Below are 17,855 nucleotides of genomic sequence, written 5' to 3' on the forward strand. Positions count from 1 at the left end.
TGTCATATGATGTTATATTTAACTTCTGGATATATATTATACCTGTAGCAAGGTTCATGAAGTAAGTGACACGACGAGGTGGAGTGAAGATGTCCAAAAATGTTCGACCACAAGAGTCAAATGTGACAGCCTTGTGTACTCGTAAGGTTTGCAGTTCTCCTTCATTGGTGGGTTCTTTCTGAAGCCATGTTAAAGAGGGTACCAGTAACATACCACCAGGACACTGCTTCCCACCCTCTAAACACAGGTTCAGACAGGTGAGAGGTTCCCCCAGTACCACCATCGTGATCTCTTCAATCGTAGACTTTTTTGGCGGGTTCTGTAAAAATTTGCAAGTGATAGTGACATACTGTAGGAATACACATGAAAATGTACTTTTTCACATTAGAAGATAATTTGCTTCCATCCCTTTGACTGAAAGAAATAAGTTGCAAATTAGATGGAGGCCCATTTTTATGAGCGTTCATTGAAAAGTTCACTTGGGCCTTTTTGGATAAACTTACGAAGTTTTGATTATTTCACATTACCTGAGTTCTCTCTACAGTTTCGGGCAAGTCATAAAATCCTAGTCCTTGCTGCAAATCATGCCAAAACGGACTTTTCTTGATTTCTTCGAGCATAAAGCAGTGGTCCATTTTACTTGCCTAATAGTATAAATGTTTCACATCAATATATATTACTGTATCATTAACTGCACTATTTTTATTGGAATATGAAAAAAATTCTGTTAACACGCCATTTCCCTTCATTTGCTTTCACTTACCTATCGCATTTTTATTTATTTTATTTTCTCATAAACTACTTGTTGGTATTTACACTACATCAGATACCCTTTTAATAATAAGTTAATTGTTTTCTGAATATAAGATAATGGTAAACATTATGAAAAATAATGGTATTTCATAATTGTAAAACAAAGACATTTTAGTATTTTAAACCCCCTTTACACTGGACGGCGTCCTTTCTGCGTCCTTTGTGCGACCATGAAACTGGCCAGGACGCCGTCGGAAGCTCAAAGAACGCACAGTGATCGCCAAAGTCGCACAAAGAACGTCCAAGCATCGCCGAGGACGCCATGAACGCCGCGAAGTTTTGAGCATGTTCAAAACAATCGCAGAGAGAACGCGATGGAGAATGGTCGCTCAATGGACGCAGAAAGAACGCACAAGCATCGCCGTGGTCGTAGAAAGGAGGCACAAGCATTGCTTTGGTTGCAGAATGAAAACTCAAAGATCGTCCAGTGTTCGGCACGTAGAACATTATTTTCTTTCACTCTTAAACGGGGCCGTGCTGAGGTATTTTTCACCAGACAGGAATTCTAAGGGCAACAGTGGTCTCATATCAGCCTCCGATTGTTTTTTCCCCTAAAATTCATGAAACGATCCATTTTTTTTTTTTTTTTTTTTTGAGATTATTATAAAACGAATATTTTGCCTTTTTTACAAGATGCATTAATTGTCAGAACTTTTTGCAGAATGCGTCATTTGAAAACGGATTCAAACATTCTATGTTGTGTCAGTCATACTTTCTCGTTTTCGGCGCCTGTCCATCCTTCTTATAAGGATAACAATGAGCATCTGGCATCAGTACATGCAGACCTTGCATCACTATAGTTTAAAGCGTTTATTCCCATTTATTTGTTTTGTGTGCTGGAAATGTTCTTTATTGGATGACCTGGTTAGAACCGATGAAAAAATATGAGTAAGAATATAGAGAAGGACGCCCAAACAACGCTCATCGGTCAAGCAGGATGCAGAATGATCGTAGAATGGACGCCACTGATCGCCGATGAAGGTACAGAGAACGCAGCAAAAATGCTCAATGGTCGCTCAAACATCGCAATGGACGCCTTGGGTTGCACAGGGGACGTACAGTGGAGGCAGGCAGGTTTTACAGGTAAAATCAAGATTCAGTCGTTCAAAGGACGCACAAGGGACGCAGACGCCTTTACACTGAGACACGATTTAATTGCTTTTGCGACCGTTGAGCGTCCTGACCACATTTTTGAACGCAGAAGGGACGCAGAAAGGACGCCGTCCAGTGTAAAGGGGCCCTTAGCAAGGGAATGCAACGCATGGCGAAAGTATTGTCCTTTTACGTCAGTTTTGCTTCACACTTGCCTCGCACGTGTGGTGATGTACTGACGGCGTACGTCAGTTTTGCTTCCTGTTCCCCTTTTTCTACTATGTAAGCTTCTTTCTCTTGCCATTTGGAGGCATATTAGTAACTAAATTGAACAAAAAATTTGAACATTTTGAAAATTGTTGTACACGTTACACAGTCGACGTTCACTGTAAAGGCACGAGCGTACACCAGGCGTGGGGGTGACGCACGTGCGACACATTCCCAGTGTGCTCTCAACTTTGTTCGTTAGTTGTGAGGACGTGCGCCTTACTCAACATGCAAAGGGCACTTGCTCCTTCATTGCTTGCGACGTGAGTCTTGCACAACGCGCGTCTCTCTTACTATCTCCGGGCGAGGGGAGCAAGTTACGCTTGCGGCCTCGCTGTTTGCAGGCTATTCGTAGAATCTTTAAGACATGCCCAACATCCTCCGTACGTGAGATTTTGCGCAAAATTTGGACGCAAACAGCCCGTAAGAGCTCGTACGGCCGGTTGTGACCGAGACCTATATTGAATTGCAACTAATTACCATTAAAACGCGCTCTCATGGCACTTACATGTTTGTACTTGTAAAATGTCGATATTTTAAATTTATAAAGAGTGACACTTAGTTTATAAAAGTGACATATGTACATATGTATCTATTAACCCTGAAATAATGATGTTGTATTTGGTTAAAAGCGCTAGATAGCGAACGACCGAACTTTCTCAGCAGATTTTTTGAAACAGTTTACGTATGCCAGGCAGATTGTTACCTTTATATTTTCATGTTGTGGTTAAAGCCAGGCCATGATATATAGATATATATTTTAATGGTACCAGTAGGTGTAACGACAGTATTGAGCCCTTTACATGTTACAGCATTTGTCAAAGTCAAGGAACAGATTCAGTGCTATGGACTATGAAATATTCCTACAGTATAGGCATTTTGGCGTAAAAACTTTCTTTACTGTTTTCTCTACTTTTTGAACCCTCCATTTCAAGAAAAATTACTTTGCTGTGTGACGTCACATTGCTTGGGCGTGGGATGATACCCTAACTATGACAACATGTTTGAATTGAAAATGGCAAAATCATTGGAAAAATATCCCTCATTTTACTTCAAAATTCTTACCTTGTTAGGTTTCACGAAAAGTGAGGAACACTGAAATCGCCTCTCGGGTCTTCAAAAAGTGCTATGTCGACCTCAATCTTAAGACTCCGACTTCTTACGCTCTGCCGATGTTACTGATATATGAACACAGTGATGAGACTGCCAACGTGTAAAATGTCACGATCAGTTTGCGCATGCACTCATCCCCAGAAATGCACTGCATGACGTCACGCTTAGCCCACTGCGCATGCGTGCACTTTTAATGAGTTGCTAGATTGACATAGGAAAAAGAATGGGTTCGCGATTCGTGGGCAATTCGTGATAATTGACAAACTAACGGCCTGATGCCGATAGACAGCAACGCTGTGCTATGCTTCAAGCAACTCCTGACCAAATATCGCCAGGGTTTTTAAAAAAATTCTGTTGTACACACATACTAAGAAGTTTGTCGTGTATTGCATAGCCTACCCTCAGCAAAACGCACATATTTTCTGAAATAGTGATTTTAGACGGTATATTCACTCAGAAACAAAGGCAAACTAATTCGTTGCCGATAGCACCAGCAGATAGCAGCATCATACAGAGTCTGATTAAAAACTTTCATGGCAATTGAAGAACTTTTACCACTGTAGCACTTGTCACAAATGTGAAACTGCCCAGTGCAAGGCCAAGAATTCAATCAGTATTTTCAATCATATTATCAGATTCTACATAAATTGACTGACAATATCACTACTCAGTATTAATTAATCTCTTAATCCAAAATTCCTATCATCATTTAATAATAATGGAAAATTCTTCTTTCAGATTGCTATTTATTTTAAATTTTAATGCTGCAACTGTTCCAAAATAATCTTGTAGTAAAGGAAAAATAAGAAGTGGAAGACCAATTTTACCCAATTTAATTATTTGAATATAAAAAGAATAAGATCACGATTTAACAAATTAAAATAATCTTTCATGAACTCTTTCATGAATAACATATTAAACAAAATTAAAGTTATAAATTAGTGGTAATGGCTTATTCTGGAATATATGACCTCTGCACATCATCAGTACCTGACTTGGTACAGTATAGTTACTACTTGGATACAGAGTTAGATTTAATAATGTAACAATAAGAACAATATATATATTACAATAAACTTCTCTGCACATGTCAGACGCTTGTTACCATGAACTAGCACTACTTGACAATGGGCTGAGCACTTATCACAGAGTCTGTGTGCGATGCCATTGTTGTGCTGTGATTGGCTAGTTGAGTCACGTGAAGCCCTACTGTAGCTCCCTCGCGTATCGCGTGAATGCTGCGCATTTCAGGCCATGACACACTTTAGAACCATGCAGGTGACACAATCGGCTTTATGTAATTTGGAGATGTATATTTCCACAAAAACATGAACTTAAAGGAGAATGGTCATATAAAATTCAATTTCTCGAATTCTGAAGATCCAGCACTTAATCTATACACTACAGTTATGTCTTAATCGATCCCCGCCATTTAAAAATTATAAAAACAATCTATTAGTAGAAAAAAAAAGCGTTTTAGTAAACCTCACCTCAATATGCAAAAATGAAGCAACAGATCTGGGTCACGTGTTACAATGACGACAATCACGATAAAGGACTCTGAGACTCAGCTGAGCTGCACGGTGCATACAGACAGAGAAGTTTAGGAAAGTTGTATTGAACGGAGTTGAGCAATTTTCGTTATGCCTCAGTGTGTTGCCGTGGGTTTGAGGACCCAGGTTTGAGGAAAACATGGACAGTCAAATTGAAAAGGGAAAACTTCACACCTACTGATCGCTCGAGGCTTTGCTCTGACCATTTTGAAAAAAACGCATACGAGCGTGATCCTGAGCTTATGTCACGATTGGGCATGGCCAAATCCTAAATGCTGAAAAATGTTATATATTTATTTGTATATCGGAATGAGTCAAAATTATTTCCTTTTCTGTATTTAAGGTAAATGTAGGCCTACGAGTCAGTGTACAGTCGCAATACGACCTGTCACAAAATGAAGTCCTGTGTTAAATAGCAATCGCAAGCTTTTGCCCCAAGCCTATAAGTGGAAAATTTACATGTGACAACTCTTTGGCAATGTTTCCATGGGTTAATAGGACAGAGAAGTTACATTAAAAGTACCGGTACATTTCGGTGTCGATGAAAATGTTTTCAGTAAGGAAAAACACCTTGTACTGGGTTGTTGTTATGTTATTGTGCCCGAGGCACTTCCTCATCCTGGCGTTTCCCTCCAAGGCTGCAGTTATTTTGTTTGATCTGTTTGTTATCAAGTGTATATCTAGAATCTGCCAGTGAGCTAACTGGTCTTGCTCCTAACAGCCATAATTACTGTTTCTGCTGGTAAGCACTGATAAAATCACTGATTACCACACCTGCAAAGGTGTCTGGACAGATTTTAAAAACCAATTCAGTACTATTCAATAGCTGTCACAGACAAGATTCAAAACATGTAGGTCTGGAAACAAGCTGAAACAATGTGCCTCGTGAACTAATCACAGCCCAGGTGTTGATCGAGACAGGTGTTGTTTATTGCGTTATATGTTAGTTTTTTAAATTAAGTCTGAACTTAGGCAGCTTTTTAAATCGGCTTTCTCACCCCCCCCCCCCTCCAGCTTTGAAAAAAGAAAAAGAAAAATATGTTAATAAATCAATACATTTTAAGTTGACATACAAAAACAGACTGTATGCTGCTGTGCAATAAATTGATTTAAAAATAAAGGACAGTGAAAAGGTGCCGAAGCTTTTACTTTTTTTTACTTATGTCTTCATTATTGCCAAGAAAAGGTGGCAAAAGCATTTCATTCCTATTCATTTTGATTCATTCCTAAATATTTGGGGAAAAGATTCTGTCTTGGATGTTTCTCAATGTCATGTTGCTATTACAATATTTCTGTTGCTAACTGCTATAGATGTAGGGCAAAATTGGGTTGAGTTTCTTACCCATAATAATGGTTATTAAAAAAGCACATGTTTTATTAGGAGAAAATTAACATATAAAGGTTAGATCTTGAAAAATATGTTAAAGTGAATTTAAATATTTTAATTCTCCTCAGACTCGTCGACTGAAAAATCTCCGTCAACCTCCGATACCTCGTAATGCTGACTTTCGGCGTCACTTTCAGAATCCGTAGACTCTTCTGAGTAATGTATCATTGGTTCAAACTGGTATAGAGAAATTTCGAGGTCAGTTACAAGGTCTTTCATCCCAAATGTCGAATGATTAAAATGCGCTCTAGTCACTCGACTACAGTATTTTATACTAGTTTGGATAACCATAATTAAATGCTAGTTAAAAATTGAATAGACAGGAAAATGGCTTTACATGGCTTCACACGGCTTCAAGAGGAGTAAGACCCTACTGATAAGAGATTTGAATGAGTATGAACTTTTGTCAGGTGTCAAAAAGTCATCTTACAGGTAGACAATGCAGCTCAGTTTAACAGCTAAGCACGCTCTATTCTCCAGTGGCTCGATTGTCGTCATCGGACCACGTGACAACGTAGCTCATTAATTCTCAGGCCGAGCAAATAGGACGTTTTTTAAAGCCAAAAATTTACAAAATGAGCTTTTAATTTGTGTATTTGGGTAAAGATATCGTTAGTTGGGTATGTTTTCTGAAGAATATGTTCCGTTCAGGCCATTCTGGCGGTAAGACGCAAATCCTTTAAAGATAATTTAAATTATCAACATAGGTGTGTCGATTTGATATTCCTAGATGTATGGTTATGTTATCTATTGTAAACGAATTCACATTATAATACGCTTTGTATTTAGTACATTTCCCCGGTATAAAGCTAGTGATTCTCTCTATAGAGAGATGTGTTCACATGTGTGACATAACTTTCCCCATATATTCAAACGCCCTAATATTGTACATGCATTCAGTTCAACGACATGGACTATCCAGACCATGTTGTTATCAAGGTTTTTTACCATTTATCTCCAGTTTTCACAGCTATCAATGTTATTAACGTTTTCAAGGTTATCATGTTACAAGTTTATATGAAATCAGTTTTTAAGTTTTAAGTTTATGGAGTTTCTTGAAATATGCAATCTATGAACTCCAAAAACGATTCATCTGTTTTTAATCCACGGTTATGGTACAGTTACCTCGTATGTTCTTCTGAAGACCCTTTTTGCCACCTAAAAATCTTAAGCAAACTGAGTATATTCTTCGGATATAATATAATATAATATAATATAATATAATATAATATAATATAATTTGTGACAATATATAGACTTTTTCAAGCACTGACGAGCACAAAGAAAAATTGACCTTTTATACTCTATGTATCATATCGCAACTATTTCTGATTTACGCTAAATGTATCCAAACAAATCAGGCCGCAAAAGCAATATTTTTATTTGACACTTAATCCTGACATAAATTCTCCGTCTAAATTATTTTGTTTATTTTAAGAAAAAATTAATTTCTGTGCCACCTTTCATGAAGTACAACATGAAATAAACATAATAAAATGCCATCCACATGTAGCAGTGCGCCGGTCACAACCAATAATGCCGTTGCGCCATTTAGCCATATAGCGTATTATAGTACAATAAAGATTACATACCTCGGAATTAAAAAAAAAAGACTACCGATCCTATGTTTGCCCCTCTATGTACTGCTTAATGCCCACATCCACATTGCAATGTTTGTTAAAAGGGCACCACTAGTAGTACTACATGTATTATAACCTGTACTAGTGCGACTAATACTAAAAACAATGATCACGTAGGAGGGGAATAAACAGGCGTTGACAGTACAGTAAGAATGAAAAGTGGAAAAGTTGCAGTGTCTTGGGTTTTACTCAAGTATGCTAGCTATTAAACTACTGTAGCAGAAATCAAGGGTTATGGAGACAGAGTCTGTCAAGGAAAGAAGTTTTCATCTGTGATAATGGTGCAATTAACAACATTGTAAAACGCATAAAACAACCTTGGTTGTCGCTCATTCAATTATGTTGTAGTTACTTATCTACGCTGATATTTAATGAATTTGTGTTAAAATGCATTCTGATAGTTTCCATTGAAACACAACCTGCATTCCTTACGGTTGCGTCACTGTCTTTCATGGCCAAGATAACTCCACGAAAGGGGACAGAAAGCGTTCCACTGGATACTGTTGGTTGTTTATCCCATATTTCCTGCAAACTGCCAACATCTTTTTCTTCGCTTCATCTACAGATTTCCCCCTTACAGCTACATGACATAACGGCTTCTCAAAGGGCTCATTTTCTTCCAAGTTGGGCTCTATTGGAAAGAAAATTATTTCCCCTTTATCATGAGCCTCAGCAAGGATTTCCGGTGTTGCAATGCCCGGTCGCGATAGTGCCTTGGCGTGGGCTGTTGTGGTACACATGACCCCTATGAGCTGGCACATTGGCTCCAATGGTCGGACGCTGGGTTGTATCCCACATGCAATTAAGAAATTTAGGAAAAGGATATCCGTATCAAAGATGGCGAGTATCCAGTTCCGGTAATGGTATCCAGTCATTCTACCGTTGATCTCAGTCAATTTTGGTCCCGTGGGTGTCATTTTAAACTCAATATTATACACACCATCAGTGAGACCAACTGCTCTAACACACTGCTCTGTGGCCGTTACCAGCTGTCGTTGCTTGTCAAGGGGTAAACATGACGGCATACACGATGAAGTCTGGATAAAAAACGGAAAGCGGGTAGGTCCACAATCAGAGATGAATGCCGCTAAAATCTTCCCTCGAAACATGACGATATCGACTCCATGCTTGGTTCCCAGTGCATACTCGGCTAGGTGCATTTCGTTGCCGTAACAATTTACTAAGGCCTTTTCGTCCTCAGCTTTTAAGATTTTCTGAACGGCGTTGAAGGACTTCAGACATTCTGTCTCGTCTTTGACAAGGCACACTCCAAGAGAACCTGTCCCGTATTCTGGCTTCAACAGTGCTGGATACTGAATAATATTTGACGATCCCTTCACATCTTCAGGTTGGATAATATTGCGTGTACTGACTGCATAAACATTTGCGTTTGGCAGAGGAGAGCTCCTGACTGTAGATTCCATTAAAACTTTTTGAGTAAGACTTTTCTTCTTAGTCTTTCTTGAAGCTTCAGGCGTATTACCAGGTAGGTGCAGTGCCTCGCATACGAGAGCCGTCAGAGGAACGTATTCGTCAACAACGGTCATGCACCCGTCTACGACTAGGCCTTGTGTGCGAATTATTTGGACAACTCTCTTGGCAATTTCCTCGTCATGACTTACGTCTTCTATGTCACATTGGATAAACTTGTATACACTTTGAACTGCACTGTGATTAGGATCCGGTTCAATCAAAATTATCTAAAATGTGTGAGAAACACGCACATAAATATCCGTTTAAAAAATGCCTTGACACTTTTCTAATAGCCAAACAATTAGTTCGGATACAGATGAAAATTTTAAACGGTGAATGTATACCAGAAGTAAATAGTCTGTAAATTGAACAAATCATTTAAACTGGATATTATTTTTCGATTAACCAATAAATAAATGAATAAATAAGTACATGAAATAAAATGAAATAAAATAAAATAAAAACAAATTTGTATACCGCTTGTTGAAAACATTTACCTTCACAAAGTAATTATCGGCAGCTTCCCAGACAAACTTTTTGTTTATTCCATTTCCTCCGCCAATTACAAGAATTTGCTTTCCTTGGAGAAGGAACCGCTGACTACGGTTAACCATGGTTCTCACTAAGGGTCGAACGCAACTTCCAAGCTTGACCGGGTTTTGAAACTCGTAGGTCTGCGTGTTCGCGATGGTTTTCCTGCCATTATTGATGCTTACAACCACGGCGTCATAACTGCTGTCTTCTTGATGTGTCAAGACAAAATTGACACCTGAAATATATAAAAATACATCTTATCAATTTGCAATCAAGACAAAGTGAGACGATTGTGTTGCATTGTTCGTTTGAATATATATATATATATATATATATATATATATATATATATATATATATATATATATATTGGGGGGTAATCCAAGTTAATACAGAATGTTTAAAATATTGATTTTAAAGATATTCATGCACACGATGTTGTTTAAAGTAACTTAATCCCTGATTTACCTATTATGCCTATTTCTGACAAAAAACTTCCGCGTTTCTCTTTGTTCATACTGTCCTCGTGCTTCATCCAAATGTCCAATATGTCCTCCGCCTTTTTCTTGATCATTGAACGGATCTGTAAATCACATAAATGATAACTAATTTATATCTCCACATTTTTTTTCTTTGGGGGGGGGGCGTAAATATGATACTCCAACGTCAATCGCTATTTCCTGTGAAAACTGACAAAGAACACTGGAAACAATTGATCTAACTAATAAACATCCCTGCATTAACATAAATCAACTCGAAACGACAAAAGTTTCCAGTTAGAATATATTGCTTCATAGACGAACATTTTCAATTTTGGATCGGTCTTGTAACCCCCAATGAACTAGAAAGCTTTCCAGTGACACTGGTAAAGTGTTGTCACAATGAAGCGTTCTGTCCGCGTGACCAACGCCGCAGAAGATGTCTGAAACCAGCTGATTCCCGTTGGGAGTGCAGCAGACGAAAGCTCGGATTGTGCAGGACAACTCCTTGCTTTTGATGCCGACTAAAATGAATAATGTGCACTTATAGTATTTCTTTCATAAATTTATAAGGAGAAAAAACAATGCTAATTAAGCTGTTGTGTGATCCCGTTATGAGTAACATCATGTACGTGATATAATATAGTTTAGCGCAACCATAATATTAACTGATTATGCATAGTTTTAGAAACAGATAGTTTTAGAAACGATATAATTTTGCTGTTTCTAATACCGAAACGTACCTGCCTGTTCCTCGTAGTCAAGATGAGGGACTGGTAATTGTTCAAGGGTCTCACAAAATGCCTCCACAATGATGCTCTCCCCCTCTTCCAGAACATGTAGACCTTGACACATGGCGCTGTAAACGCCAGCTTGGTCATGGGCAGAATGGTAGGTCACTCTTCGTGAAGCATGTACGCCTACTTTGACAACTACCTAGACAATAAAAAGTTATTTTTATGATTCAAATGAAAGTGAATTTTGTAAAAAAAAATAAATGAATAAATAAATAAAACAGCGCCTATTCTCTTTTGTTTATATTGAAAGAGAGAGAGAGAAAGGAGAATTGTTAATATAAACCTTTTTCATCCTTTTTCCAAGCAAGGAACTAATAAATACAGCCAGTTCATTTTTGATCTTTTCTCTTCCGTCTTCTTTATTTTCAATAGCGACCACATAAATATTGCGTCTCTCCTGGTTATAAGGTATTCGTGATCTGTACACAAATGCCAGCGTATCGGGATAGGCAACACCAGCGTCCGCAACCAGACTACGAGTGAGAATTCGATCATCCAAACACTTCATCAAATCTTGCGTGACTCCAAGTGGGCAATCTAAATCTTTTTCATAGTCCACATTGTAACTGCGCATGCAAACACTGCTTTTCTCATCATCTGCAATAGGATGTATTTCATGTTTTGGCTAGAAAACTTAATCCAGAACATGAAGACAATGGAATCGTCGGGTTTAGGAATGCACAGAATCATATAATTACATATAAAGTTGCATGAGTAAATAGAAAGATATACAGTGGAAATATACAATTAAATGAAAAAGATACTTGAAACAATTAATTAATGAGACAATAAAATTGTGGTAAGATAAAAAAAATGAATTACATATTGATAGGTCTCGACAATGTATGCGAAAAATGAATTATCAAACAAACAGAAAGCTGAATGACTAAATACACGATAACAGCTATTGTCACATGATGTAATATTTAACTTCTGGATATTATACCTGTAGCAAGGTTTATGAAGTAAGTGACACGACGAGGTGGAATGAAGATGTCCAAAAATGTTCGACCACAAGAGTCAAATGTGACAGCCTTGTGTACTCGTAAGGTTTGCAGATCTCCTTCATTGGTGGATTCTTTCTGAAGCCATGTTAAAGAGGGTACCAGTAACATACCACCAGGACACTGCTTCCCACCCTCTAAACACAGGTTCAGACAGGTGAGAGGTTCCCCCAGTACCACCATCGTGATCTCTTCAATCGTAGACTTTGATCGCGGATTCTGTAAACATTTGTGGTGTGGTTTAAGAGGATCTTATGTACCATCATTATTTTTAATAGCAAAGTAACTGTCCTCAAACTCGACACTGCATGATTTATTCATTATACATATCTTTTTTTTACAAAAACGAAATATTTATTGAATACATGAAAAGGTAAATGTACATTTTTAACATCAGAAGACAATTTACTTCCATTCTGAATAAACTTATGGTAATATGAAATTTTCAAATTACCTGCGTTCTCTCTACGGTTTCTGGCAGGTCGTAAAATCCTAGTCCTTGATGCAAATCTTGCCAAAACTGACTTTTCTTGATTTCCTCGCCCAAAGAGCAGTGGTCCATTTTACTTGCTTAATAGTATAAATTTTCATATCAATATATATTACTGTATCATTTACTGCACTATATTTATTGGAATATGCAATATCTTCTGTTAACACGCCATTTCCCTTCATTTGCTTTCACTCACCTATCACATTTCTATTTATTTTCTCACAAAATACTTGTTGGCATTTAGACCACACCAGATGCCCTTTTAATAATAAGTTAAATGTTTTCTGAATAGAAGACAAAGGATATACATTATGAAAAATAATGATATTTAATAATTGTAAAACAAAGAAATTTTAGTATTTTAACCTCTGATAAGAAGGTTATGTTTTTGGTTCTGTTAGTTGTAACGCGTTCTCTGCGTCGAAGATACACAAGCAGTAATAATAATGTCTTGACCTGTCATACATTCATTAGGTCTACTTTGTCTTTTTCAAACGTGTTCGTTAGCACATACTAGTAACATCAGGTTACTATAATTTTTCAAGGTAAAGTCCTTGGCAGCGTTTGCGCTTTCTGATTGCTTTTCTAGTTTACAATACTGATTATAATAATAATGATTTTATTTACGTCTCATGTTTGAAAATAAAACCCACCCTATTAAGGGCTATGAGAGAGTAAAACCTGGAATAGTAAAGTTAAAATTCATAAAAGTTCTTTAAAACAAATTAAGTATTAATTAAACACATAAAAAAGATATTATATATACAACTTTGCAATCCCTCTTGTCGTTATAAGACTTATTTCTCTTTCACATCATTGTGTGTACTTTTTTGCTGTCTTAAATTATGTCTGGTCATACTGCATAAGAAATTTTAACTTTTCATTGTCATTAAATGCATTTAAGTGTTATTCAACATGAATTGCAATTTTAAAAAGCATTCAAATGTTCTTCAACGTGAATTGCAAAGTAAAAAAGGTCTTTTCTAATGTCCTTGTAGAGTGTGCCATTGCGTGTAGTTGTTTTGCTGTCTTAAATTGTACCTGGTCATACTGCGTAAGAAATTTTAACTTCTCATTGTCATTAAATGTATTTAAGTGTTGTTCAACATGAATTGCAAAATAAAAAGCATTCAAGTGTTCCTTAACATGAATTGCAAAGTTAAATAGGTCTTCTCTGATATTTAATTTAAGGTGCAATAAGTGCATATAGATGCTCATCCAGTGGTTTATTAGGTTAACTCTAGTTTACAATTGTTCCCTTTGTTGTAAACTTGAGATTTGATCTGATGCCATTGCCGCATCAGGTATTATAACACTAAGATGTTCGCACTTGTACAAAGTTGATATTTGTTTGTTTGTTTTTTTTTTTTTTTTTTTTTTTTATTATTCATTTCCATGACACTTAAAATGTTTGCACTAGTAAAATGTTGATAGTTTTAATTTATTATCATGGAAACTAAAGGCACTAATTCTCAGTGGCCCATGTACATTTATATCTATAAACCTTGAATGAATGTTGTTGAATTTGGTTAAAAGCGCTAAAAAGGGAACGACAGAACGTTCTCCGCAGATTTTTCTTAACTATAGGTTACGTATGCAAGGCAGCTTTTACAGTATGTTCTCATTTTAAAACTTCACGTTCCGGTGAAACCAGACACATTCATCATGTCTGTGATATGCAGGTTGTCTTTTAATGGTAGGTGTAACGACAGTATACAGCCATCTGTATGTTACAGCATTTTTCAAATGCACGGAGGGATTTGCATAAGGGTTGAGAACAAGTTGGTATTGGATTTGGATCAATGTAATGAAGTCTTATACATTATGTAATAGAACATAGAGGTACCTTCATACCTTAGTCGCCGAATAATGCGTTTGTGAAAGCAGTCGTTTTCATGTTTATTTTTCGTGCATTTATGATTTCTAGGAGGCAGGAAATAGAAGAGAGCACAAGACAGACAGCTAGAGTACAAAGTGTAGATCCTAGGGGTTGCTGCATATTTAGCAATAACGTAGATCGTTACTTGTTAACCCCCAATGGCAAGATTTACGTCTGCTTTCAAGGGATCCGTTCTCGAATTTTCCAGATCATTCTTTACAGAAGACACAGTGCTATAGACTACGAAACATTTCTAAAAATTTACGTCAAAGATTTGTTTCTCTACTTTTTGGATCCTCGATTTTACAAAAAATTTTGCTGTATAATGTCACATTGCTTTGTGAACACTCATGTTTTCCCAGTCCCAAGTCATTCGCAAATTGCACTAGAAACTACTGAGAGAAAATGGGTTTAAATGGTATTTTATGATAAATGTAACTCTTACATAGGTATGTATTTGCTAAACGCATTCACTCATATACACGAACATTTTAGTACTGCCCACATGGTAATACTTACATGTATAACAAGGCATTGGATGAGACCATAACTTTGTCAATATGTCGGAATTGAAAATGGCAAAATCATTTGGAAAATATCCCTCATTAAACTTTAAAATTCTTACCTTGTTGTTAAGTTTCACGAAAAATAAAGAACGTTGAAAACGCCTCCCTGGTCTTCAAAAAAATAATGTCGCCCTCAACCTTAAGACTCTGACTTCCTACGCTCTGCCGATATTACTGATATATGAACACAGTGATGAGACTGCCAACGTGTTAAATGTCACGACCACATTGCGCATGTGTCACACACAACGTAACCATGCATATTACGCAAGCAGCTTTACCAGTCATTCTTTGCTAGTGGTGCACTGCAGGGGGGCCATAACAAGAATGTTATTTAAATTTAGATAGCCAACCAAATTCTCATGACATCGTTGTGTATGTTTCAATAACAAATCAAAGAAGCTGCATGAGCAAGGAGGATGCTGTTATAAAAGCAAAATAAGAGAAAAAGCAGAAAATATATCGAAATTACCCTCAAAATGGCGTCCTTTTTTGTGGAATTTCGACCCTACCTCTATTTAGGAACAGTTTGTTTAGGGTTTGAATGAATTATTGAAGCAGGGAATACACCTACTGCAAGAAGATATAATAAACAGAATGTGCAAATGGTTATTTAAATAAAAATTTATTTGAAGTGACTGAAAAATGATCACAAAATTAGCTTAACTTACGATACATGCGGTGTCCCACCCCGATGAAAATTTCATCTAATCCTATCTTTTTGTATTAAAACTGTTCAATCGTCCAAAGTAGTATGTCGGTTAGTTTGTGTCAAGAAATCCATGATAATATCAGTTTTCTTAAGAATTTCACATTTATTGCTCAGCAAGGTCAATTTTTCTTCACCGCGTCCCAATATAACGTTCGCAACGGTGAAACTTCAGAGATCGATTCTTATCAGACGACTTTAAAATGCCGCGTGAAATTTATACATCGATAGCGATCTTCTTCCATACTCACTAACTGATGACGTCTACACACGAATGGCTTCTTTTGCACACTAAAAAAACCAGCTCAAACTGGCGGGTGGTCCATTCTGATAACATATCACGCAATGACGCTGTCGAGATAGGATGCAGGGCACAGGTGTAATTCCCTTGATTTAACCGTCACAGGATTGTTTATTGGGATCTTCTTTGTATGAAGGTGAGAAATAATGAGTTTCGTTTCATTTTTCTTCAATTGTTTCAACATATTTGTGTACCGATTGATTTTTACCATTCTATAAGTAGGGTGACTTCGTCTGAACTTTCGTTTTGCGTCTGTGTCACATGGGGGACTTAAGGTCATATTGAACATGGTGAAGCGGTGATACCGTATTCATGTTCTCTTGTTCTCGAAAACTCAATCATCGAAATTGAATTACTTTTTTTAAGTTTTGTCTTAAATTAAGCGGCTACACTGTATTCCGTGCGTTTAAAATTTAACCGTCTGTAAAAACAGCAATACTGGATTACTAGCAACACCTACGTTACGCAATGAAGCACCGAAAATGGGTGAAGAAAATGTGTCTCAGTAATGCGTGTTTGCCACTCATAATGCACTGTACTTTGTTTGAATAAGCAATAAACTATTTGTGATCTTAGGTTATCCATTGTTCGTTATCAGAGTTAACAGATTCTTTGTGTGATTTTTTTTCAGAATCCCAAGAGTGGATGCCTTAGTGAGCACAGAACAGATATCACCATTGGTCTACATATGTCAGGAAGAATGTTATAATTATGAACTTTGTGTTACACTGAACTTCATTTTGTTAAATTTTGTATTTAACTGAACTTTATTGTGTTAAAATAATAATAAAAAAATAATAATTCTGATAAAAAACTACAATCTGGAACATTCTTTAGATCAACTTTGTTCAGTGTGTGTCCCATATGACAGAGTTACAGTAAATAAAATATGTGCATTATTCCTCTGTGTTTGTCAATTCCATTTTAAAAGCATGTGAAAGTGGTGTGCCCCTCATGATTGAAGTGTGTATGGATAATAGCAAAAATATTGTTATTATTTACATGATTATAAAAAGTTTTTGTACCCGCGTCAATAATGTTACCGTGACCCACATATTCACCATTTTTATTAATTATGAAATGTGGATTAAATTCTTCAAAACCAGTTTTGAAGCATTGAGACAACACCCCCTTATGATTTAAACTAAAACGGAAAACATTCCATTAGACTTTCATTAGTTTGTGCAAAATATATTACCCAGGGTAACGCGTCTTGGATTTGGTGGGTATAGCTGTTCAACTCTCCTGTGTGCAGCTGCTGTTTCCCTTTTTATGAAATGATAAACTGTGATGGTGTAGCTATCACATCGCAAAATTACAGCTTCCCAGAGAAAGTTTGAAATTTTCGGTCAAATTCAACATTTTGTAACCACTAGCAAAGAATGACAGTTATGTAATTTGGAGATGCAAATTTCCACAAAAAAACCTCTTGAAGATAATTCTAATTATCAAAATAGGTACCTCAATAAGGTTTTCCCAAGTGTATGTTTCAAGCTAGTTATTACCTCCGCCAAGGTCAATTGAAATGTGCAGAGTGCCTGAAATATGGAAGACAGCAACCATCATACCTGTGCCAAAAAGTAAAACTGTAGAGAATTTAAATGATTTCCGTCCTGTTGCTTTGACACCGGTGCCTATGAAGATATTCGAAAAACTTGTTCTGTCTTTTATTAAAACTTTAGTGCCAAATAGCTTTGATCCACTGCAATTTGCCTACCGCAGTAACAGAAGTGTAGACGATGCTCTTTCTATGTG

General features: G+C 36.8%; 1 protein-coding gene, 1 long non-coding RNA gene and 1 pseudogene across 2 annotated transcripts; 1 reads left to right on the forward strand and 2 right to left on the reverse strand.

Moving 5' to 3' along the window:
• Positions 1–7,497: 7,497 nt before the first annotated feature.
• LOC147760631 (carnosine synthase 1 pseudogene) lies at positions 7,498–9,557 on the reverse strand (annotated as a pseudogene).
• A 106-nt stretch (positions 9,558–9,663) lies between these two features.
• On the reverse strand, positions 9,664–12,335 carry LOC106176034 (carnosine synthase 1-like). The gene is made up of 7 exons (XM_087017081.1): positions 12,095–12,335; positions 11,471–11,745; positions 11,095–11,287; positions 10,781–10,875; positions 10,341–10,455; positions 9,962–10,107; positions 9,664–9,696 (listed from the first exon to the last, which is right to left on the reverse strand). Exons 1-7 carry the CDS (start codon positions 12,333–12,335, stop codon positions 9,664–9,666), a joined length of 1,098 nt encoding a protein of 365 aa, XP_086873207.1.
• Positions 12,336–15,256: 2,921 nt separating this feature from the next.
• Positions 15,257–16,999, forward strand: LOC147760632 (uncharacterized). Its single transcript, XR_015335559.1, has 2 exons — positions 15,257–16,236; positions 16,732–16,999. It is a non-coding gene; the product is annotated as an uncharacterized LOC147760632 (long non-coding RNA).
• The last annotated feature ends 856 nt before the right edge of the window (positions 17,000–17,855 follow it).

Source organism: Lingula anatina, chromosome 7 (assembly GCF_051362555.1).
Source record: "Lingula anatina isolate TDL-2025a chromosome 7, LinAna3.0, whole genome shotgun sequence".
NCBI classification, from domain to species: Eukaryota; Metazoa; Brachiopoda; class Lingulata; order Lingulida; family Lingulidae; genus Lingula; species Lingula anatina.

Coding starts and splice junctions, on each gene's coding strand:
- LOC106176034 (XM_087017081.1), bottom strand. CDS start 12,335: ATGGTGGTACTGGGGGAACCTCTCACCTGTCTGAACCTGTGTTTAGAG. Junction 11,288..11,470: donor AGATCAAAAATGAACTGGCT/GTATTTATTAGT, acceptor TTTATTGTCTAG/GTAGTTGTCAAAGTAGGCGT. Junction 9,697..9,961: donor GAAGTTGCGTTCGACCCTTA/GTGAGAACCATG, acceptor TTCAATTTACAG/ACTATTTACTTCTGGTATAC.